General features: G+C 35.7%; 1 protein-coding gene across 1 annotated transcript; it reads right to left on the bottom strand.

Annotated features, from left to right (window-relative positions):
* Positions 1-7,889: 7,889 nt before the first annotated feature.
* On the bottom strand, positions 7,890-8,534 carry LOC125410139 (ferritin light chain 1). The gene has a single exon (XM_048449534.3). The coding sequence runs from the start codon at positions 8,501-8,503 to the stop codon at positions 7,973-7,975; it is 531 nt and encodes a 176-aa protein (XP_048305491.1). The 5' UTR covers positions 8,504-8,534; the 3' UTR covers positions 7,890-7,972.
* Between the last annotated feature and the right edge of the window lie 9,267 nt (positions 8,535-17,801).

Genomic DNA, 17,801 nt, shown 5'->3' with positions numbered 1-17,801 from the left:
AGTCCATGAAATTACATACACACACTCACACACATACACACATGCACACTTGCACACACACATACTTTTTTATTTTAAGTATCTAAGTAACTTAGGCTAGGCTCAGATTTTTTATCAGTCTCTTTCAGCAGCCGAAGTGATTGGATTTTACATGTAACTTGCATGTGCTTTTTAAAATTTTCCTTTCCCAAGCAAACTCACATTATTTAGTTTTCAAATTACTTTGATTTATTAATGATCATAATTAATCAATTACCCAAATCTTTATAAATACTGATATTTTAATAATGTTAATAATTCTATCATTGGTCATTTAAAATATTTCTAATTACTATGTATCATAGTAATAATAATGTTCTGGCATTTTATGTAAGAATAAATGTGTAATTAGTTACTTTTTCTTACTGCCTATATGTAAGCTATTTGTAGAATAATACAAAATATTTTTTCAGAATGTTAAATCAAATGATACTAAGAAGAGATTATAATGTTTTTCACATTATATATTCCCCTCTGGACGTTATTACCCCAAATTTTGAATGATTAATAAAATAGTATTCTATAGTTACTCTATTTTGATTTTAAAAATATTTCCCCTACTTTCTGTTTTTCATGTAGAAAAAGAGGGTAAGTTAAAATGCAGAGATTTAGGATTTTTTGGTATGCCTTTCTTGCCTTTGAAACCACATCTCATTTTATTCTGTTAAGTCTTTTTTTTTATTTTTTTGAAAGTAATTTTATTAAATTATAAAAGTTTCAATTTCCGCCCTCCTCCCACCACCCTCCCACTCCCCCCACTCCCTCTCCTCCTCCCTCTCCATCTCTCCATCCCTAAGAGCAGTCAGGGTTTCCTGCCCTGTGGGAAGTTCAAGTTCCTCCCCCCTCCCTCCAGGTCCAGGAAGGTGAGTGTCCAGACAGACTGGATCCGCAAAATCCAGTATATGCAGAAAAAACAAGTCCCAGTGTCACTGTCAATGGCTTTTCAGAAAGACTCCAGGCCAGCCACATTCAGAGAATCTGGTTGGATCGCGTCCTCGTTCAGTCCCAGTCCAACTGGCCTTGGTAAACTCTCATTATATCAGTCCCCTTGTATCAGTGGGTGATCTCATCCCTCGCAGTCCTTAAGAGAGGGTGCCTGAAATGGCCTAGGCCCATAACCATACTGATGAATATTTTGCTTATCACCATAGAACCTTCATCTGGCGATGGATGGAGACAGAGACAGAGACCCACATCGGAACACTGGACTTAACTCCCTAGGTCCAAACGAGAAGCAGAAGGAAAGAGAACATGAGCAAAGGAGGCAAGACCAGAGAGAACCTTCATCTGACGATGGATGGCGATACAGAAGGAGACCCACATTGAAGCACCGGACTGAGCCCCCCCAAGGTCCAAATGAGGAGCAGAAGGATGAAGAAAATATTCTGTTAAGTCTTTGACTTAACTTGTAGACACATGACTAAGTAGATGCCTATTTTTTTTCAAAATGCAATGACTATTATTTATTTATTTAGAATGTATACTTTGTACTTAATTTGAATTTGAATTCTGTGTCCTAAATCATGTTATATGCAATCCAATGGCAACTTTACAAGCTAAAGTGTTCTCATGAGATCCTGAGTGTCTACTGTCAGTAGGCAATCATTGTCACTAATGCTGTCTCTAGAATCTTCAGTAACATCTAGTATTGAACAACTTCTTCCAAATGTCATACAGCATTTTTATACCAATCTTCAGAACCATCATTCTCATGATATTTGAAGTTTTGGCAAAGTCTCAGTTCTCCTGGAATTTTATAAAAGAATATCTTGAGGAAGTAATATAGACTCAAGTATATTTATTAATGCTATTGTAAATTTGAGAACATGTTTAGACTTCTGAACCTTCTGAATAAAATGAAAGTACACATGATTATGATACCATGACAGCTAATATTATATGATGTGATTGTTTTGATATCTTTTTAGGTACAATATATTATAATATTTACATATTGCTTTGAAAGGAGAGTTATTATTTTGACAAAATATGCATACATGTTCAAATTTGTTTCAGCTATTTAAAAAACTTGCAGGTTTTAGTTATTAAAAATTATTCATATATTGGAGCTGCATGTATATGTGTCCGTGTGTGTGTGTGTGTGTGTGTGTGTGTGTATGACCGCTTGCATATATACGTATGTGAGTTTTTTGAACATTTGTTTTATGAATCATTCCCTTAATAATATGTTACTCATTGTAGTATCATCCATAATTGTCAAACATTGCCTTCATTCCATTCTTTGTCTTTGGAATTATAAGGTCAGTGTGCAACTTTGATTCTGAATTCAGTCTCATTAATGTTGGGGATAATCAGACAGCACTTGAGGACTCATGATGATGACATAAAGGAGAAAATCAAGAAGAGAGTGGAAGCAAATCAAAAGAAAGTTGCATCTATTTTTTTTATTTATTAAAAATTTCCAGCTCCTCTCCACCTCCCTTTTCCCTCCCACTCCCCTCCTCATTCTCTAGTCCTAAAACAGTCAGGGTTCCCTGCCCTGTGGGAAATCCAAGGTCCTTCCCCCTCCATCCAGGTCTAGGAAGGTGAGCATCCAAACAAACCAGGCTCACAGAGACCCACATTGGAGCACTGGACTTAGCTCCCAAGGTCCAAGGAAGTCAGGATCGCGAGGAGTGCGTCCACCCACTGAGATGGTGGGACTGATCTAATGGGAGCTCACCAAGGCCAGCTGGACTGGGACTGAACGAGCACGTGATCAAACTGGACTCTGAATGTGGCTGTCAATGAAGTTGCATCTATTTTCATGGCTAAACAATATCTCTTCTTGAGAAATAGTAGTCTGGGATTGTGAGACCACATGGAAGTCAGCCAAAACTATGTCGGAGGTAAGAATCTTAGTAAGGTGAATGAAGTGAGACATCAAGACACGGAGAAACCCATCAACAATCGACAGCTGAAGCAGAGCCCGCTGACCTCCAAATACTGACTTTGTAGGGTATAAGAGTGTTGTATAATTTTCTGGACATTTATTATCAAATGATGTACCTGAAGCATTCTAAAAAGTAAAGACATATAACAGTTTTTGTGTTGTTTAGTTTTCTCAGGTAAAACAAAATTTACTGAAGGGAGAAAGGACAACAGTTTAGAATCTGGTAGTGGTAGCAATGACAGGCAGGACCATTTGTACAGTAGATGATATGTTATACAAAACAATAACAAATTTGATGGGGATATTTTTATGAGATCATAAGAATATAATACATTCAAAATTCAAAATTTAATGACTAATTCCATTTAAAGTGAAAAAAGAAATGCTTTTGTTTGTTTATACCATTATATATACTTAATAATGTGGGGAAAGACACAGAACTTAGACAGAACTCAGTTGGTGGAATGAGTTCCAGCATGCGGAAAGCCCCAGATTTAACTCTAGCACTTCATAATGTAGGCACGGTTGTAGAAGCCAGCAGTGCTCACATCTGGGAGGCTGAAGAAGTTCAAAGTTATCTGGGGATATAAGCTGACTGAAGGTTCATCAATGTTGAGTTCCCTTGAAAGCAAAAGTGAAAATAAGATTTGGACAGTTGACTAGACAGTTTGAAATAAACAGGAGATGGTTGTGACAGGACTTAAGAACAATATTCAGACAATGAAGCCATAGAGATTGACAAAACAAGAGACAGAATTACAGAATTCTTAAATTCCAAATTCGATTACCTGATGCACCATGTTCGCCTTAACAATCCCCTCAACTCCGAGTCTATGTAAATTTCAGGCAGCTTCTTCCACACTCTCTGTAGCCTTCTTCTTTGAGTATATCCACTTAAAAAAACATATAAGTGTAAATTAGTTTCTGTGCTTTTGAGATGTAAATTTTGTTAAAAGCTTTCTTCTAACTTGATGGTCTGCAATTGCCATTTTCAAGCCCCTGGCAGTCATCTTTGAAACTTAATTATCAAGAAAGGTAGCATTTCCATTTCTCAGTCTTACTTTACTGGACAACTCGCTCCCAGTTAGCATCATACCTCCCACCATGAGGAGTAGAAAAAAACTTACTTTTCCTTTGAATATGGACACCTACTAACCTCAGAAGGACTAATATCCCTCCATCCTAGCTCCAGCAAACTCTGCAGGCATTTTTTTCTGAAGGCACGGAATTCAGGCTGAGTTCTGACCCCTTCTTCCTAATGCAATACCTTAGGACAGTTTATACTTGATCTCCCACATTTTTTTTTCTGTGAGAGAGCAAAGCTACAAAAACATACCAAGAATGATCAATGTTGGGAAGACAACTAGTGTGTCACAAGACATTGAAAGCTAGAGAAAATTAATCAATCAGGAAAAACTGAATGGAAGTGAGAATAAAAACCTGCTGAAATGTGGAGCAAAAGAAGAACTAAATAAATCATGGACAATAAATGGAATACTACATTTGAATTAAGTTGAGTGCAAATATTGAAAACATATTGGGACTGAGTTGAATTGTAAGAGGAAGTGAAGAATTGAGACTGCAAGAGAATTTAAGAATAAAATACTGAGTCTGAGGGCTTTATTAAGACACAAATTGGAATAGTTAAGATTACTTGTTAAATAAAATAACATTTTCTTTTCTTAAGATTTATTTATTATGTATACAATGTACTGCCTGCATGTATGAAAACATGACAGAAAAGGACACTAGATTTCATTCTGGATGGTTGTGAGCCACCATGTGGTTACTGGGGATTGAATTCAGTATTTCTGGAAGAGCCACCAGTGCTCTTAACCTCTGAGCCATCTCTCCAGACCCTAAAGTAACATTTACTACGTAGACTTTTTTTTTTAAATAACATTCATTCTTAAGAGAATTCTGTGAAAGGATTCACATAGTTGCACTGGTGATTTCACTAGTGCAATGTTAAGATATATAATAATGCTAGCATAATATTTTTGCCATGACTCTTCAGAACAAAATATGTAATCTTTATAACTCCTTATTACATTCTAAATCTTATCTTATAAGCCACAAATGAATGTAACTACCATCCCTCATCAGAGAGGTTTCTTTTTATAGCAAAAGAGACCACCACAGAATACTGCAACCAGGGAACACGTGGTTATCAAGAGGCAGTGGGGAGTCCAGCGCCAGTAGATCCAGCTACACTTTCTATATCACACCTAAATCTATGATTCAGGGAATTTGCAGAAGAGAGCACAACACAGAAATATGGTTGCAAGAATACCATGAAGTAGTCTGTGAAACAGACTCTCTTAGAAATGGCTGCATAAAAAATACAAGAACAATGGTAGTATCAGTAGACATGCTAACATAAAAGGGGGAAAATCTCATGGGATCCCAGATCTAGAAAAAAATAATAGACAAGTATGATTGCTTAAAGAATTACTTTTTCCCAATGGCAGAGCCCTTATTGATTATTCAGCATGAAGTAGTCAGCCTAAATACCATAAACACATAAATAAGGAAAATGGAATACACATGCAGCATTCATATTTTGTCTCCTCCTTCCCTGCCACCCTCCTTTCTCTCCCTCCGTCCCTCTGTTCCTTCCCCCCTCTCTGTCTCTCTCTCTCTATGTCTCCCCGCCTCCCCCACAAACACACATGTAATACATACATGATATGTAATTTACGTTTCTGTCACAACCATAAGTGAAGAAAAACAAACCATCAGTTTGAGAAGGGTCACATGAGGAGGTGGCAGGAGGTTCTCAGGAAGAGGACACAGGGAGAACCGGAAAGGATGGGAGTGATATTATTCTACTTTAATTTAAAATGTAGATTAACAAGCAACATTTGTGGTCCATGTGGACTTTATGGGTGGAAGAAATGTTTTTAGCACATGCTGCTGCTAAAGCAGATCAGGTTCATATCACAGCTCTCGGCAAGTCACAGATTTTGTTTCCTATACTTTTTAATATTTTTATATTTTTAGAGATCATACTAAAGTTACTAAATCCACCCTTCCCTTTCTTCCATCACATCTAATAAACCACTCCCACACTTTCTCTTTTTCAAATTCATGGCCACATTTAATTTTATTGCCATGACATTTATTTTGCCAAACATGTACATAGAGTCCACTCAGTCCATTTGTTGGTTGCTTACATCTATGTTTTCAAAGTAGACCATTTGTAATCTAATATTTTATTTTCTTAAATATAAATTGAATGCTTCTATTTTGGGAGTTGATTTAGTGACATATTTTGTATGTACATCTCTGTGCCTTCACTCTGCCATTATATGCTGAAATTCTTCTCAATTTCAGAATGGATTTGCATGACTTGACTTTTTTACCAGAACATATTTTAAACAGATATGATTATTTTGTGTATGGGACAATCTGGACCACTACAAACACCTGAAAAGAATTTTTTCCTGTATCCAATATTCTCATACTACTATAACATATTCTGTTAATAGAGTTTAAACTTTCATAATTTTTCATTATTTTAGTGGGATTTTTTTCCTTTGCTTGCTTTTAATACTGAGAATAAATAAATAATGACAACAAGTTTAACCAAACAAAAATACAACTGAAGAAACAAGAGGACTCTTAGCCATTTCAAACTAACAAAATAGTTCATTTTTATACTAACTTCAATTTCTTTGCTGTACAGATTCATTGCTGGAGGCAATAAACAACTTCAATATGTGATTATTGTGATGATTTTATAATAAATGAGAGTGAGATTATTATTTTTCTCCCCTGCAGATTGTACAGATATCATCAACAATATAATTTAAATATACTATGTGACTAGTATCTACTGTACAGTCTTGCACAAACTGTCCACTAGGCAAGGTCAAACATCCATGATTAACATTTTTCAGAAGGTCCTTCAATGTAGTATTTACCACTGCTCCAAGCTTACTATATTCTTTCTTACCCAGTCTTTTCCCTAGCATTGATCCAACATTTCTAATTGCTGTTGTTCTCAGTTGCATAAAATTGTTTTCAAAATAATGATATTTTTTTCATGGGGCCTGTGTCTAAGGCATCAGGGATGGTAGTTCAACAAATTTCAATTCCCAGACATATTTCTGGACCAACTAGACAGTAATCCTCTGATTCCATTAGTTTTCTATCTATTGCTAATTTTTATTATGTATTATTTAAAATTTTCACATATGATTTTTATAATTTAAAAGGCTGTGTTTGTGTTTGTGTATGAGGGTATGTGTGTATGAGGGATGGATACATAGAGAGAGACAAAGAGAGACATTATATGTGGGTGTATATTCCATAGTTTATATGTGTTGGACAAAGAACAACTCTGTGACATCAGTTCAATCCTTCCACCTTTATGTGGATTCTGAGGAAAAATCTTATGTCACCAGGTATGCATTGGCAAAGCCCCAGTATCCACTTTTCCATTCTTAGTGCCCACATTTAACACTTAGACCTAAGCAAAACACTTGTCTTCTTATACATTTGTCTCTGGATGACTTGTAAAGTTTTGATTGTATTATGATAACTTAAATAATCCATGTACGTTTATCCTCTTGATCATTACAGCATCACAGCTCTTATTTCATTGATGTTTGTATTCTATGAAATTTAGAATGGGGAAGGTGATTCTCTGGAGTCTAATATTTATTTCTATTTATCTTTGAAGGTAAACATTTCTAATCCTTTTTCCTATGTAATAAAAATCTCCTTTGATCAGTCTGACCACTCACAATTTTGCACTTTTCCTTTGGAGTGTTCATGTCTACAGAAATAATATTTATTAGTTAACTGATCTAAAAGGGTGTTTCTTTTAGTTACTTATTAAACACTAGGAGTAATAAGCACTAAACATTCTTTTTTTTTTCTGTTACAAAAGGCTTAATTTTTACTTGGTCCAAGACTTGAGAGGGGCTCCAGGGCGTTACAAAGCTGCCCAGTGGCTTCTTGAGAGGTCCGGGTGAAGGTCCTGAGGCTGGCTGGTGCAGAGCAGAGGTGGGAGCCCCTCAGAAGGAGAGGCCCCTAGTCATGCTTCAGAGTGAGCCGCTCAAAGAGGTACCCGCCCAGAGATGCCTGGGGCCCAGAAGTCAACCTGCGGAGGTTGATCAGGTGGTTGCCCATCTTCTTGATGACCTTGACCTCCTCATCCAGGAAATGGTTTTCAAGGAAGTCACAGAGATGAGGATCTGTGCGAGCAGAGCCCAGGGAATGAAGATCCAAGAGGGACTGGTTCAAGTTCTTCTCCAAGGCCAGGGCAGCTTCCATGGCCTCCTGGATTTTACCCCACTCATCTTGAGATGACTTCTGCACATCCTGAAAGAGTGCACGGCTTCCGCGATCGTTCTGCAACTTGAGGAGACTCTCGGCGCCCTCGCGCTTCTCCTTGGCCAATTCGCAGAAGAAGTGGCCTACACCCTCCAGAGCCACGTCATCCCGATCAAAATAGTAGCCCAGCGAGAGGTAGGTGTAGGAGGCCCGCAGGTGCAAGTTGACCAGGCGGTTCACGGCAGCCTCGACTTCGGTGGAATAATTCTGACGAACCTGGGAAGTCATGGCTGAGACACAGTCTGGAGCTACCCGCAAAAAGATGGTGCTGGCTGGTCCTGGGAGCTGAAGGCGGCGGGGAGATGGTCCCGGAAGCTGCGACTTCAGATAAGGAGCGGTGGAAGCTAACAAAGGGAGGCCCTGGGTCTGTTCCGTCCAAACACTGTTGAAGCAAGACACAGATCCACGGGATCTCCGAGGGCTGCCAGCACTAAGCATTCTTATGTGCTGAGCAAGCAGTAACATGAGTTTGTAGCTATATAAGTGTTCTTCCTTCCGACTTCATTTATTAATATTATTTTGTTTTATTTTACTTTTTAGATTATAATATAATTATAACATTTCTTTCTTCCATTTCCTCCTTCCAAACCCTCCCATATACCCCTTGCTACTCATCCTTAAACTCATGGTCCCTTTTACACTAGCTATTTAATGCATGTGTGTGTGTGTGTGTGTGTGTGTGTGTGTGTGTGTGTGTGTGTATGTGTGTGTGTGTGTGTATGTATAATATTATCATGTAAATACATATATGCTCCTAAATATATCCTTCTAAATTCATACAATCTTACTTGTTTATATATTTTGAGTCTGGCCACTTGCCACTGGAAATTTTTCTGTTTGAGTGTATAAGGTTACCTATGCTTCCTGTGATAATGAATCACATGTGCTAAACTTTTTGATGAAGTTCTTACCATTTAGTTTTCTCTGTCTCCAAGAATATGTGCTGAATATGGCAAGTTCTCATTCATGTATGAAGACAAGGCTCATATCAATCCCAATGTATTTGCTGGGATTGAAGCTTCCCAAGCACATATGATAACAGAATTTATGCACCCTGGAAGTTATTCACTTGAGTTAGATTTGTCTGTTGTGTCTGCCTGCCTCTACTGTGCAATGTGCTGGTGATCTTTCTGAGTGATATAGAGTTTCCTCCTATCCATAGAGGCTGGATGTCCCCTCCCCATTGTAAGGAATAAAAATGAGAAAAGCACCATCATTTTCTAAGCTTTGCTTTTTCAAAAAATAATAATTCTGTTATTAAACAAATCTAAACAAATATTTTTCAAAATGTTACTTCTCTTCTAACGATGGCATGCTTATGCATGCACCTGTTTCAGCACATAAATGCAATGCCATTTTAAATAACTTGGCCAATTTTGAGTAATTGTTTCATTGTTTTTAGTGTAAACATTCCCACGTTTTCCAAAATCACATAATTTCCACATATTGCTTTACATATTTTTCAACCACTATTGTAAGAAGCTCCACAACAACACATGACTCCTATCAGGCCACCTCTCCAACACTTCTTTTACATGGTGTCATTCTGGTGTACTTTGTAAGGCAGAAATTTTCAATAGTGCATTGGCATGGTTCCCAGGATTTATAGGAGCCAGAGTAGTCAGTATTGTGTTTCTACATCCGTTTGTTCAGCATGACACGCAGACACAGACATAAGCACATAATCTGATAATCGGACTCAAATTCACATCTTTAACAACTTCCAAAATTTCCCCCTCAAATGTAAGACTCAGATACAGCCATTGAATCTCAATTGAAAGTCCAATTCATGTTATAAATCACACAGGGGTAGATTTTTGGAATTTGGTAGGTTGAGTCACCAAAGAAGATTTCAAGAAAAGTACTACTAAGAAATAGACTTGTCAAAAAAAAAATCTCCTTTAATGTGTTATTAAATTTTGTTATAGAGTGTAGTTTTAATGTTATATTTTCATTACTTTTCTAAAATGTTCTTGTTTTAGAAATTTTAAATGTTGCTTCATTTCTAATGGACAAATTATCCATTTTTGCTACTAATACTATTGATCTCTCTGTAGTTTGTCTTCTTTATCAATTTTTAAGTGATAACTGAGAACATGTTAACATTCTGAATTTAAGATGAACATTTCAGGATGTGGATTATTTATGACTGACTTTGGTAGATGCAGAATCAGCTGCTTTGTGATTCTATAATATTAAAGCAGATAAGGGGATAAGGTGAAATGATAACAAAGCGGGGACACTCCCGGTGCTGCTGTTTTACCTTACCGAGTAAACCAGGAGTTGACATGAGGAGATACACACACTCCTCCCTTTGTCATTGCCAGGTTTTATTCTGCTTGCACTTTGAGTTATTTGTTTTTGAAACTTAGTTCCTTGAGTCTTGTAATTCTAGATCTTTGTGCATAATGCAGTTCCACAGAGTAACATTATCAGGATAACACTACAGGCACCTCTCAGTTAGTGGGGACGTAAAGCCCACCTGCCATCTTCTGTAACCAGGCAAGGTTTCCGTTCAGTGGAGGGATTGGTGCATCAACCCAGTCACCAAACCTTTCACCTACAATCCATTGGCCTGCAATGATGATGCAGAACTTAGCCAGGAATCAGAGATTGGACATTCCAGAGACCTAGGAGAGAACCAGAAATTACTGAGAAAAATATAATTAAATAGGTTTTAAAATCCCTGAAAATAAAACAATCATTAACAGCTTCAGGGCTCACCTAATAAAAGTTATTGTACAGGATTATATTTTCAATTTATATTAACAAATAATTAACTACTTTGACTTTTTTCTTTTGGTTTTACCCGAGGTCTCTGGGCTTTCTAGACTCTGTTTTTTAGTCACTCAAGCAGTGTCAGTGTGGGTTCCGTCTCATGGAGTAGGCCTTAAGTCACTCACACATCAGTTGGTTACTTCCACAAGGTGATGACATATTTTGCAATCAGCATAGATTATAGATCAAAGATTTTGTGACTGGGTTGCTGTTTACTTTTTGGGTAACCTTTCTATGTCATGGATGCTACAACATGGGGGTGAAGTTTCTATGTAAAGCAACAACTTGGTGTTTCCATGTTCAATGAGTTACATAGGTATTGCCTACATCAATGGTGTCTTAAGGTCAGTTTGTGGAAAGAAACCTGTATTCTTGGCTCAGTTTGGGTTGCTTGAGGATTTTTATGGTACCTCTTTGGAGAACAACTCAATTTGAAACCTGTATGGAACCCTAGTGTAGTGGACACTTTCTATAATACATGGAGGCTATTCTAATAAAATCTCTAAATAATGCTGGATACTGAACTCCTACTGATCATCTCTTGCCACTGATTTTTTTTTACCTTCAATAAGTACAAAAGGGCCATTTTATTTTTTTTAAAACTATCATTTGCTGTTACTAATTTTTATTTTGGGTGATGGGAATGAAGTGGGGAGCTTAACACCTGCTAGAAAAGTGTTCCTCCGTACTGTACTCTTAGCCGGTCTCACTTTTTATAAGCATGTTCCACTATTTCATTTTAAGTCAGCAGATCACAACCTATGGGTTGTGACCCCTTAGGAGGGCTACATATCATCATAATTTTGCATTATGATTTATAACAGTAGCAAAATTACCGTTATTAAATAATTTTATATTTGAAACTCACCACAACATGAGAAACTATAACTAAAGATCACTGCATTAGGAAGGTTGAGAACCAGTGCTTAAGTCCTTAGAACTGTGAGTTTAATATACTCTTATTTATAGAATTGCAATAATTCTTCGTATAATTTAATAGATTTATAATACGCAACCATTATAGTTATCCATTGTTTTATAGACTTACTAAAATTAAATGCATACAAAATATAAAATGCATACTTTGCAAATGTAGTTTATACTAAGGATTGAAGATTCTTGTCTAAAAATGTATGCACAGCCAGATAGATAGATAGATGGATGAACAGACATATCAATTAATGATGAAAGAAAAATAACACAACACACACCACAACATCAAAAAGTAAACAATGCATTTTTCAATTACTTTGCTGTTCATTCCAAACAGCAAATATATTCTTGTTTCTTATAGCATATTACAAAGAGGACAGCATATATATCTTCCTAATTCCCGTTCTTTCATTCCATGACCACAATACAAAACACAACATTTTTGTATATCAGTATGTGATTCAAATTCCAGTGTCATATCACTAAAACAATGGTGATAATCAAAGGTATGCAGTACCCTTATACTTATTTTTAAGGATATCATAAGACTTTGGGTACAATATTAATATATTCCATCAAATTTATAGTCTCTTCTTAAATGAATGTGAATGCAAATACCAGGCTGCAGATTCATACTCACAATCTGCAATATACACAAATGCTGGCATCTTTTCTAATTTCCTTGATGCTCATCCAGCATTTATAGATGAGGTTTTGGAATCTTCTGCTGAAAATTTAGCCGTAATGGCAAGAAAAGTGATTGCACTCATCCACAATCCAGGTCACTAAAATTAAACTTTGTGGAGGCATAGGAAGGCAGGGTTTATCCTTGCAAAACTAAAGGAACACCTCCAAACCTATATGGGGATGAAGGTCAGAAGCTCCACGGAGCACCTGGTGTGGGGAGTCATTTTAATCATTCCTCTCCTGGAAGAGAAACAATGCTACATCTCTCTTTCAGTTGAGCAAACTTATTAGCAGCAACTTTTGCCAAGTTTCTGTTGTGGGCTCTCTATTTAGAAGAGGGAGGTTATTTATCCTAGTGAAAAACGCTCTTTTCCTGAACCATGTTTCATGTGAATGACTGGCATTAGTTCATTTCTTTGCAATGAAAACAAGCAGCAAAGAGACACCTGAATTAAATTCTATTTCTTCCCAGGAGGACCAATGAGTAGATCTCCTCTCTTCTACTTCTCTTATACTGACATGCCTATTATGTTTGTGCCAAATTCAGCCCTTTAATCTGGGGGAGTAGAATATAAAATATTGTAAACAACACTAATTAATTATAAATTGTCATGAAATTGATGCTTAAAGGAACTAATCGGCCAGATACTTTAAACCCTTATTTCTCTCCCGTTTACTCTAGAGAACCAAAAGAATATACAGATAAACTATGAAAGGAGTAGAATTTCCACAATATTAAATCACAATGTATTCTTAATAGCTTAAAAGATTTAAAAGATAGTCTAGAAATATTGGACAAAGAAAAATGTATTGACTAATCAGGATAGTTTCATGACTATAGGTCAATTATATTTTGAATGTAGTGTTAGGAACCCTATTTATAGAACAAAACTTTACTTATAACATTTATTTCTCACCTTGGGCCAATATACCCCTTTCTTAGGTTGTTTACCAATATTGACAAAATTAAAAAATAACAAGAAAAAACTTTGAAATAAAAAGCTTCAATGATGTCTTTCAAGCTGATAAAATGTATATATACATATATATGATAATATGAATATTGTGTGTACATGTGCCTATAAATATATATAGGTTTACATATATATGTATCAAACTTTCTATGTAATATACATATAGAAATATATATATGTATTTAAATAAACCTTATTTTTAACATGACATCTCATGCTCTACCTCACATATTAATGCTGTTATGGTTCTTAGTCTCTGGATACTGTCAATACCCATTTTGGCACATAACTTTAAAGCTGATGGCATGTGGTATAGCCAGTTATTGCTAACCATCTGCCATTAATCATTGAATAAAACAACAACAAATTATAAGCATTCTTCCAAACTTAAAATTATTTGACATACTTCATCATTTGCTTTTCCTTTGTTTTTCTTTTTTCCTTAGTATTGTATGTATTAGACCATGACCTGTGTGAGCCAGACATTCAAAACTGGGATATATTTTCATATTGAAATGGATTTTTAAAGACATCTAATTGGACAGGATAGGAATAATATTTATTTATACATTAACTAGATTTATGCTATCACTTAAATGTGGCACTGAGTTGGAAATTCCAGGTTTATAATTCAAGATATTGAATGTTTTTTAAACACTTTTAGTCAAATTTTCAAAAAGAAATTCTTCTTTTCTTGCAATTTGAAGTATAAAGATCTGCAGGTGTTGAATTTCAGCCATGATGTTAATTCATGTTGTTATATTTAATATAATCATCAATCATTTCTGTTTAGACAAAGGGTGAGTTGGTCATTTTAGAGTTTTAGATTCATGGGGTTAAAGCAGAAATGCAAATAAAAATATTACTTTCTTGAACAATTTTTGTTTCTCCCCCCAACTTCATTCATAATTTTCTTTCCTTTGAGGAACATCATGGAAAGTTCAAATCTTTATTCAGTAACTTCAGTGCTGAATAATTCCTTAGAGATTATCCGGCTAGAACAGATAGGATCTTGGTTATTTGTTCATTCTACTGGGTTGATACTATATGAAGGAAATAATTAACATTTGTTAATTTGGCATGTGTTGAATACTTTTACTACATAAAAATGCTAAAACCAGGATATAGAAACAACAAACAAAGGAGGCCAATATCACTCCTCTGAATCCTTTTAGCCATTGAAGGAATATAAATATTTATACATAATAATAATAATTATTTTTATAATAATAATTTATAACTACTTTATTTTGCATACTTAAAAAATATTCAGATGATCACTTGAGATAGTAGGAGATTTGGAGCAACAGCAAGATATCTGAGATGAGTTTTAGTGAGCATGCAGTGATTGGGTGCCAGAGACTTTGACCCAAACCTGTGACTCCGCAATGACACACCACAGATCCTGATGCCACTAGGATGAATCGAGACCTATAGAGGGGTACAGTGGGTTTTTGTTTGTTTGTTTATTTTGTTTTTAATTAATTTTGGATGGGGTTCTTTTGGGGGTACATGCTGCAGGGGTACAAAGCAGATATGGAGGAACTGGAAGGTGAGTGGGATTGTGATTCATGATGTGATATTCCCAAATAATTAATAAAGAATTATGCTAAAAAAGCAAAAGAAAAAAGGAAAAATGCAGTCAACAAATTTGTTGCCCCTCTGCTCATCCACAAGAGTGGTGAGCTCTTACAATAGTCCATTTACCTCTGTGAAGCAAAGACCCAAAACTGAGTTTGAGCTGCAAAAGCACAATTTATTAGGTGCACAAAGAATGGATATGCACTAGGTTCTCTGCACTGAATGCCTGTGGTTGCCCCCGTCTTTGTTGTCCCTTCTGGTGAGAGTTAATAAAGGTACAGTGTAAGCAACGATTGTGTATGTGAATTATTTTAAAGAAACTCATAGTTACAATAGTTTGACACTGTATAAATGCTTGCTATTTATATATTTAATAAGAAGTACATCTGTATATACTGCAGAAACTAAAGTTCTAAGTCATGCATTTACACATCTACATGCAAGAAATTATATACAACTAAATGACTACTGTGTCAAATAAACCAAAACAATTTTACATTTAAATTATACAAATAATTTTGTGTACAAGAGAGGTATCATTATACATCTTTATTATTATGCATAAAAACTTAACTTTCTGTTTGAGAGATGGTGAATTTTAATGTGGATTATGTATTTTTTCGAGTAGGAAACTCAGGTTTGGTGGTTCACACAAATAATACCTGCACTGAAGAGACAGAGGACAACATAAATTCACAAGTGCACAATTAGTCTGCTCACAACAGTGAGTTCCCGACCAGCCAAAGATAGAAAGACATTGTATCTAAGAAAGCTTAAAGATGTCTACAAGAAAACAAGAAAAATGACACATTCAAGCCACACATTGTAATTCAGTTGTTTTAAGAAACTTTTGTTGAAAGACAAAACTGTTTACCTCTGAGCTGTTCAGCGTTGAATATGGCTTTCCCTGTTACATAAAAAAATAACTGCAACAATAAAACCATTTACTCCTCTTTTTCTTTTTGTCTTTCTTTCTTTCTTTCTTTCTTTCTTTCTTTCTTTCTTTCTTTCTTTCTTTCCTATTAGTGGAGAAGTAGGTGCATTTCAGTAATTCTGTCCATAATATGCTTTTAGCAGGTGATATTATATATAACCGAATAATGCATATTTTGTAAATTGAACATGATCTTCATGAGTTTATGAGGCATGGCTGGTAGGATAATGGAGGCTACTTAAGGTAATCCGTATCAATATCCGGTTGTGTAAGAGAAATATCCAGCAATGTCATTGCTCAGGCGAGCTAGCAATACCTCTTATAATTTCTAATAGAGAAGGAAACCTCTATGTTCCAACCCCAAGATATGTGTGATGTGGAAGGGAAAGAGTATCCTAGAGAATTAGGTGATGACCCACAAATTTCTGTGAATGATGTATTACAGACACAAGGATCATTTACATTTATTGAATCACTATAAACTTGGAACTGAATAAGATCCACGATTCCCCTAAGTCTGATTAATAAATAGGTTGTTAGTTAATATCATGAGGAATAGTCACTAGCTTAGTTAAAAATCTACCCAGAACACTGACTTGCTATCTAAGCTTATCTAACATTTCCATTTTCTTAAGAAATGTTAGCAAATGCAACTGCAGACATGCTAAGAGGACATACAGTGGAGCCAGTCTCCAGAAATTCTGAAATTTAAATGTTGGAATTTTCAATTATAACATTAAGGTGATTTGTGATAATTTTTAAATTTTTAAATGACTCATCTTATTCTCTTTATTTTATGTATTTTTGCTATCTTCTGTGAAACTTAGTTGCTTTCTAATAGTTGATTATAGTTTAAAAGAAACTGTTTAAAAGAGGATAAGAGGAATCATTCAGCGTGAGAAGCACTAAGTCCAGTACTTCTGTCACAATACCTAGTTAGTTCATTATTAGTATTCTCTTAGAATGGGTCCCTTAGAGGATAGCCACTCCCAAATATTCAGCTATTAACACATATATAGGCTAGCAGCACTAAATGGACCGTGTAGATTGTATTTACATAAGTATACATGCAATAATAATAAGGAAAGTATAAGAGGGCATGGATTTTGAGAGGGAGTGGGAACATGTGAATAAATGAACGAACTGGGAATAATAAATCATGCACATGCATTACCTATATGTGAAATTCTCAAAAAAATAAAGAAAAAGTTATATTTGAAAAGAACAAATTTGAAGGCATGCCAATAATCCAGTGCTTGAGAGTAGAGGTAGGAGAATTTCAATTCTAAAACTAGCTTAGGCTACAAAACTACAACACATAAATTCTACACAGAAAGACTGCATCAGAGAAAATATAAGGGAATGCAAGTTTTGACATAGACTATTACAGGTGACTCAGAGACCTAGGATATACAAAATACAGTTGAAACAAAATCAATGAAAGTATTCCTAAATAATATTCTGTTAGTCTCATAGATCCGTGCCTAGTCCAATTGTCATCAGAAAGGCTTCATGCAGAAGCTAATGTGAGCAATTGCAGAGACCCACACCCAAACATGAGATGGAGTTCGGAGAAACTCCCACACAAGAGGGGGAGGAATATTGTAGGATCCTTAGTGGTCAAGGACAACAAAAGATC

Source organism: Myodes glareolus, chromosome 13, assembly GCF_982192425.1.
Source record: "Myodes glareolus chromosome 13, mMyoGla1.1, whole genome shotgun sequence".
NCBI lineage: Eukaryota > Metazoa > Chordata > Mammalia > Rodentia > Cricetidae > Myodes > Myodes glareolus.
This window is presented reverse-complemented; position numbering and strand designations above follow the sequence as displayed.